The sequence below is a fragment of the Charadrius vociferus genome, unplaced genomic scaffold, assembly GCF_000708025.1.
Source record: "Charadrius vociferus isolate BGI_N301 unplaced genomic scaffold, ASM70802v2 scaffold306, whole genome shotgun sequence".
Taxonomy (NCBI): Eukaryota; Metazoa; Chordata; class Aves; order Charadriiformes; family Charadriidae; genus Charadrius; species Charadrius vociferus.
The window spans coordinates 1,363,480-1,371,139 of record NW_009648963.1 but is presented as its reverse complement, the minus strand read 5'-3'; the positions used below and the strand labels follow the sequence as shown (position 1 = coordinate 1,371,139).

Genomic DNA, 7,660 nt, shown 5'->3' with positions numbered 1-7,660 from the left:
CTTTCCCCTACAAATAAAAACATGACTTTATATTGTTTCTTGCTTTATATAGAAATAACTTGCAAAATTATAATTCTTATGAAAGCTATCACAGAAGAAAAAGTGACTATGAATTGTCACTCAGTTAATCAAAACTGTTCTAAGACACCAACATGAAATCTTCAAATATACTAAAGTTTTGAAATCAAAATCAAGCGCTTGCTCAAACTTTAAATACACTGATTTCTTCCTTCGACATTTAGTGTTACAGATTTGAAAGAAAAAAAAATATAAATCAACACTTACATCACTTAACATTTAAATGTTTATTTTCTTAAATCTCTAAAGCTGAAAGAATTGCAATGTTTTACACCAGACTGCCACCCACATCTTCAAATTGGATTATAAAAATCACAAAGCAAAGAATTAAAACAGCTAAATGGCAGGTCAGAGAGATCATTTATCAAAGCATCTCTCAACTCTTCTAGTCTACAACCTGAACTAATTATACAGCATCTATGAAAGCAGGTGAGGTAAGCATCTTACACACCAATTGCAATCCATGGCTTTACATGTTAAATATTGTCCTAATTCATGCCTCTGCTCTCATGACCTGGATTCAAGAGTAGCTTAAACCTGTGTTGAAAGATGCTGGCCTGCCCTCTTATTCCCACACCTGATTCAAGTTGACCCTAGAACCGAATACTGGTGTGGTAACACAGTGAAGTAAACCAGAAAACTAACTGGGTTGAAGCTGGCCAGTTAAAAATTTTAGATCCCAATATTCCCAATCTGATTCACAAAAGTACCTCTGCTAGCCCACGAAGAATTCATAGAATCACAATAAAATATAAAGCGCAACTGCTGTATAGCAGCTTAAATCTATACTTAACTGTACACACCTTAACACGTATAGGAAGATCATATAGCAGGATAAAATATACCCAAGCCACCTTCACGAGTGTTTCCATAGGCCATTCTGAAAAATCTAGTATTATTCTAAAACCCCTCCAGATAATCTACACCAATATTTAATTACCCTTACAGTCTGATCAGTAAATTTCTACAAGTTTATTACTTCATATTATCTTCAGTGGACACAGAAAACAGCCATTCCATATTACCTCCTTTTGTTATGATCTTCTAGTAAATAACAACAACAGCTCTTGCATAAGTCTTTATACAGCATTTTATAAAAAAAGTAAATAATAGGTACCCCTATTGTAGTGGCAACTAAACTCTGGCACAGACAAGTGAAGTGGTTTGTTCCCCAGCAGGGTATGAGCAGAGCCAGGAAAAGGTATCAGTTTTCTAAGATCCAGCCTGGTGCTCTGATCATGGGGATACACTAAAACACACTCCTACAAGAATCCACATTTCCTGATGTCTGATACTGCTAAACAGTTTAAAGATAAGAGCCCCATATTACCGCGACCATATACCTATTTAACTATAACAAAATAAAGTACTGATAAATACAGGATTTTTAAAAGACAACTAAGAAGGTAGTGGTAACTTACTTGCTCCTGTCTGAGTATTCTGTTTTCTAATATATTTTGATTAGTTTGCGATACGAAGGGCCTTTCTCCTGTGTAAAGACCCTCATCCTCAAGGTACCTAGGCTGCATGTTTCCAGGCATCTTCTCAGAAGCAGGCACTAATGAGAAATTAAATAGAAAAGCATGTAAAATATCTAACAACTGTAGTTCTAGTTTATTGTCTAAAAGCCTATGCCATTCTTAAACTGGGACTGCATATTAACCATGCCATCAGCAATATTTTCCTAATATTTTCCTAACTAGGAAAAAAAAAAAAACCAAACCTAAAACCAGTCCTTTTCTTAATCCGTACAGATCCACAGTTTAAATCTATCACAAAAGTGTCACAAGTCTTCCAAACAGGTAATTAAACATTTCCACACCAAAAACATTTTGCAAATAACCTAGTGGAGTTTAGTTTTAACAGCTGCTTGCAAAACAGCATAAAAATCCATTAGCAGCAACAACTGACTAGACAAACACTTCTAAGCCTTTGCCATTTAAAGTGAAATTTCAACTAAGATTAATCTGAACTACTATTACTAGTTTGCTTAAGTTACTCCTGTACAAAACAGAGAACATGCATAAAAAGTCACGTTAGCCCCACAACAGTAGGTGGAATTCTTTAAAGCCTGCCTGCAGGGTTATCTCACTGGTGTGTACGGGCTCAGTATTTTTCAAGGAGCAAATCGCAAAACAGGGAGAGATCATACTGATGGTTACAATAAAAGTTATCCCCTAAATCAGAACAAAGCGGACCACGCTGGAAGCAGTCAGAACTAAGGTACAAGACAGGAAAAAACAGAGGCACCCAACGTCAAATATTTTGACATCGCACTGCAAGCTGTGCTGATACCATTCTAGGTACAGACCACCGAGAGACTCATTTCTGTTTCTTCCACTTCAAATATTAAAGAGCAAGTGATATTATAAAGCAATTTTTTTCCAGACTTTGCAGTTCTATGGGAATAAGGCAAAAAGGTCAGAAACATGATCAATGTTGACTAACTATTTCCAATTCACAAAATCGGATTTCGGGAAAAGGGTCCCTTGAATTACAAATGTTACTTACACGAGTCTTGACAAACTTGCCACATGGAAAAAACTGCAGATGTGGGCAAGCGAAGAAACAGTGTAAGTTATAATGTACAGTGCACGAGCCACTCTTAGTACCTAAATGTGTGTACCCAGTAACCTGTTGCAGATATTAAATAATGTAATGGCTAAACTCCAGTGAAAGCGGGGCCAGCCAGCCTGCGTTTACTGTAGACAGCACTAAGGTAATTATGCCAGAGCAACTGGCGTGCCCCGAGTTCACTTGCTAGCATACCAGCCGGTGACCTGCTGAGGTGTGCATGTTCCTAGTTAATCCATTTTGTCAGACCTTTTCAGACTTGACTGGGTGATCAGTGTCAGAGAAATGCAATTAGATACCTCTCCACTGCCAGAGACAGCCTGATAGATTTTTTTCAGCAGATCAAAGGGTGCCATGCTACACAAAATCCAGGAACAAAATGGATAAGCACAATATTCATACCTGCTCGCATGCTAGGAATGAAGAGAAATTCTTTTTCCTTTTTCAGTTGCTCAGAGTAGATTTCACACTCAGCAGGTTTCATTACTAGAAAATCTTCAGTTGTCTGTCCTATAGTGAACAAATCATCATCTTTAACTAGGCGTACATCTTCATCCTATAGTTTAAGTGCAAACATCTCTGTTAGTTCATTTGTTTCTTAAGATGAAGATCTTTAGAAAGTATACTTTCAGAATTTTTAAGGAAACAAAAGTTGTCATTTTGTATTAGATGATTAAAATTAATTCAAGAAGTCTGAATAAAAATATTAACATTTATTCTATAGCCCACACCGTTTCATCCTCCTCTTGTTCATCCTCATGGGTTTCTACACATTGTTCTTCTGCCTCCTCTTCTTCATTTAATTCACTCCTTTTCCTGGCTCCAGCCTTTACACTCTCTGGTTCAGGATCAAAATTGAAGGTAAAGAAATTATATGCTTCTTCAGCAGAAGGAAAATCATTCTGGAACTAAGAAAAGACGACAAAGATACTTTAATATGACATTTGTAAGAAATTTAGGGCAAGCAAAGATATCTTTCCATTAATAACAGCATGTATAAATACTTGACACAGGATAATAATTATTCTATCTCGGAGAACTCACCCAAATGCCGAAGCTGACTGAAATTTTTAAATGATACATGAAACTTTCTCTATTGCTATACTATTACTTTATTAAATATTTCTTGCAATTTTTCACTAAAAAAGTTACCTCATTCAATTTCTACCAGCTTATTGTTTTAAATACAAACAATTTGTGAATGAGAAATGTCAAAGTTTAAATGCTGGCTGTCATGCAGATATCCAGGTGAATCATATGAAGAGAAATTTCTAATGGCACTTTGTCTCTGAAGGACGAACCTTTAATGTCAGGATGAATCCTTTAATAAAAGATTTAACAGTAGCATTTTGTTGCTAACAAATATCAATATAGTAATCTATAAATTACTTTAACTGCCAATTGGTGGCATTCAATAGAAAGGATTTAAACAGAAGAAACATTTTTCCTCCAAGCTCCAGTAATTGTGTCCAGATGGATTTACTTGATTTTTTTTTTTTTTAAAAAAATCAAATGACCCAAAGCCATTCTTATATTTGATGAATGTACCCTTTCTATGCTTCAATCATTGGCACATATTGTTTGTGAATTTTTATATGTAAATAAAACCCTCTCCACTGCTTAAGACTGAATTCTCTCTGCTGCTTCAAACAGAATCACGAAGTCATATAATAAGTCTAAATGAAACTAACATCAGTTATTGAAATGAAAGAATTGATACTTACTGTTGACTTTTGCTTAAGCTTTTTGACAGAATCACGAAACTTCATTTTTGATGTTAAGTGGGATTCATCCTCTTGCATCTCCCTAAATTTATCAGACTGCATAAAAATATATACGTTATAACATACACTTACTGATCCGTTAAAAAAGACAAATAGCTGAATACAGAGATTAGATATTGCACTTTCACAGAAAAAAATAACAAAAAAGAAATACAGTCACTGTGATAACAATTATACTGATTTTGTATTTATCTTAGAAGGGTACACCTATTTATTACTTTACTCCTTTCTCCTTTGGGTCAAGAAACAGAGTATCTTGAAACAGAAACAGAGACTGCAGAGTATCAAGAAACAGTCCATTGCATAAATGTTAGTTTACTTTCCTCACTGGTAATGAGTTCACTGTTTCTGCACTCCCGAACACAAGCAACCACATGCTGATCTCCACAAGAGGGAGAAATGCGATAGCAGTGTGAAATCTTCCCATCTACAAACCAGATGTTTACAGACAGCACAAGCTGGGCAGCAGTGCCAAGGGTGCTTCTGACAGACACTGCGGACCGGGGAAGGGAATCAAGGAGCTAAGGACAGCTTCTCATACAGCCCCTGCTGCAACCAGGAAAAAACAGTTTGGTATTATTCAAAAAAGGTGGTGCCCATTGCTTGGGTGCTTAAATACAAACACCATGATTTGTTTTGTTCTCTCTTAAACAATTATTGCTAGGGTACTCTAAAACTCCACATTTGATACTCCTCTACCTGTTGAAGAAAGGAGGTAGCATGGTTATCCAGTTTCAGTTTTCTGAAGCCTTATCTGTCCCTACACGCAGAGCACTGTAATCATCACTGGTTCTGAGGTTGCTTCAGCAAGTTCATTTAAGTGCTGCTAAGTGATTTTCATCAGCCTCAGCCAACATAGCACATCCAACATCCTATCTGTTTTTCCTCCTTGCAGCCTGAATTCTTAGATTAAAGGAAGACATTTCTTAAGTTTACATCTATTCAACCTAAACTTCAAAATAATTATAGCAAAAACAAAATCTCAAACCCTGGCATTCTGACAGCCACTTGTTTAACAACAAAACAAGACTTCATACGTGTATAAATAAGTAAAGGAAACAAAACCAACGCATGGAAGGTTTCCAACTTGCTTTATATAAAATGAGTAAACGACTTTACTACGGGTATCAATTCCACATTTTCCTAACACAAACTCATTAAAACAACACTACTTAACTGAAAACTGTAACAATTACTTTTTATAAGAAAACACTGCCAAAAACCTTCCCCACAACCTACATGATGAGGTAATTCTCCACTAGACAAGCAATTTAGCCAGACTAATTCATATTGTTTGGAATTCCAGATAAAAAAGTTACTGCTACGTGCTGTTATTTCCTGGGCATACATATGCTTTGGAACACATTTTCTACAGGCAAGCAATCTCTTTGTGAATTCTGAAGAATATCTGGGTGCAAGTTCTGCACAGGCATAGCCTTTGTTACTTTAATACGAAATTAATTTTCTAACAAAGAACATGCTTATACTAAAAAAACCCTGAATACAAAATAGTAACAAGGAAATACAATACAGTACGATGACATAAAGTTAATATCCAGCCTTTAGCAATTACACTGTGCAAATTGATATAAAGCTATAATACAGTGGTCCTTTCTGTAACAGTAACTTTTAAATACTTGAAGGCATCTTAAGCAACAGAAGTCACGAACCTGTAAATGACAAAAGTTTCACATAATGGCCACACTATAATGAAAGCAAATGATTACTGTTAAATAGGCACATTAAATGCAATAATCAGAGAGTTTTCTTCCTGGTTACTAATTCAAATAATAGCATAATTTTGATCCCATTAAAATAAACTAAATTGATCTTCAAGCCTATGTACAGTCTTAGATTTATTTCATGTTGCACATTCAGTTTCTCATTATCAGAATAGCGGGACCCAATGCACCTTCTTACCACTTCATCCAGTCTGACTCCTGTTTTCCTTTCTCTGACACTTTTTAAACGCCTGGGTCGTGGACTGGGGTCTTGCAATAAAGAAATTTCTGCTTTTGTCTAAGCAAAAAAAAAAAAAAAAGCTTAGCTATAACGGAAGTACAGTAAGACCGAAGCTACAATAATTCCCAGGATCTCAACAACATATGCATGTTTGTGTTGGGGACAGAATCTTTCAACTATATAATCAGCTTAAGTGATTTTACAGACCTACATGTTAATACCCCTTATTAAACTGCACAGTAAACTTAAAAGAAAATCCATTGATTTCAAAATAGTGTAAGAATTTCTTTGACAAAAGCACAGGAGGATTTTGTAATGATTGTATCATTTGAATTATAAAACAATGACAACTTTTATATTATTGTACAAATTAAATAAAAACTTAAAAAAAAATACAGCAATAGAAACGCACTGGAAAATAATACTCAGTTCATCAGTACAGTTATTTCAGCATTAGAAATAAAAAAGCAGATATCTCCGTTCAGATTCACACAGCAGTAAACAAGCAAAATGAAGTGGGTAGTACTTATAAGACTAAAGTTAACCAAACAGGACTTCTGAAGGATTCTCACCCTTGCTGCTTTTAGCTTCTCTCTCATTCGCTCCCTAACAGAAAATTCTGCAAAGCCTGCCCTCGATGTAGAAGGAATAGGTGGCAAGTCTGAAACAGAGAAAACAGGGTAACATGTTTAAATTAAGTATTCTCTGAAAGAAACCTAAAATTATGCAAAATAAAACTATATATGCCATTCAGAGTCCTATATTCCAACAGAAAGAACTTGCATGAGAGAATGTGGAACAATGAAACATTTATTTGGAATTCAGACCTTACAGATTATCATTTAAATGCATTTAGCTGCGATGGGTCTACCTTTCATTATACACTATGAACCACCTTAAGTAAAGCATATATACACTTTTTTCCTATTAAAAATACGTAAAGAATTACCTGGCATTTAATAAGCTGTTAGTCAGATGTAGTGACAAAATACCAATTTCTGCAGTGGTGTTTTTGTGCTATAGCTCTAGTACAGACAAGACAGTAAGGTGCATTTTACCTTGGCCCGTTTATGACTGACAGCATTATCAAGTAACTTCCCATTTCAGAGGCAAACAACTAGCAGCTCTACTTGTGCCACCCATCTGGAATCAACAGATCACCTCCTGCAAGCTCAAGAGCAGCCTGTCCCCCATACTCAGGAAGTCAATCAAGACCCACAGGTGGCTACATGGATGAACTAACTCAAGTCACACATCAAATG

At 35.7% G+C, this 7,660-nt stretch overlaps 1 protein-coding gene across 2 annotated transcripts in view; it reads right to left on the bottom strand.

Annotated features, from left to right (window-relative positions):
- CC2D2A (coiled-coil and C2 domain containing 2A) overlaps nt 1-6,997 on the bottom strand; it is a 53,666-nt gene extending 46,669 nt beyond the window's left edge. Inside the window, exons 1-7 of one of the 2 annotated variants that reach the window (XM_009887617.1) lie at nt 6,971-6,997; nt 6,360-6,455; nt 6,309-6,317; nt 4,377-4,472; nt 3,384-3,560; nt 3,055-3,208; nt 1,500-1,636 (exon numbers count right to left, since the gene is read on the bottom strand). In XM_009887617.1, the coding sequence (XP_009885919.1) occupies nt 1,500-1,636; nt 3,055-3,208; nt 3,384-3,560; nt 4,377-4,472; nt 6,309-6,317; nt 6,360-6,455; nt 6,971-6,997 (696 nt within the window). Of the gene's footprint in view, nt 1-1,499; nt 1,637-3,054; nt 3,209-3,383; nt 3,561-4,376; nt 4,473-6,308; nt 6,318-6,356; nt 6,456-6,970 lie in introns of both variants that reach the window. The other variant, XM_009887618.1, reaches the window with a different exon arrangement.
- Nucleotides 6,998-7,660: the final 663 nt, after the last annotated feature.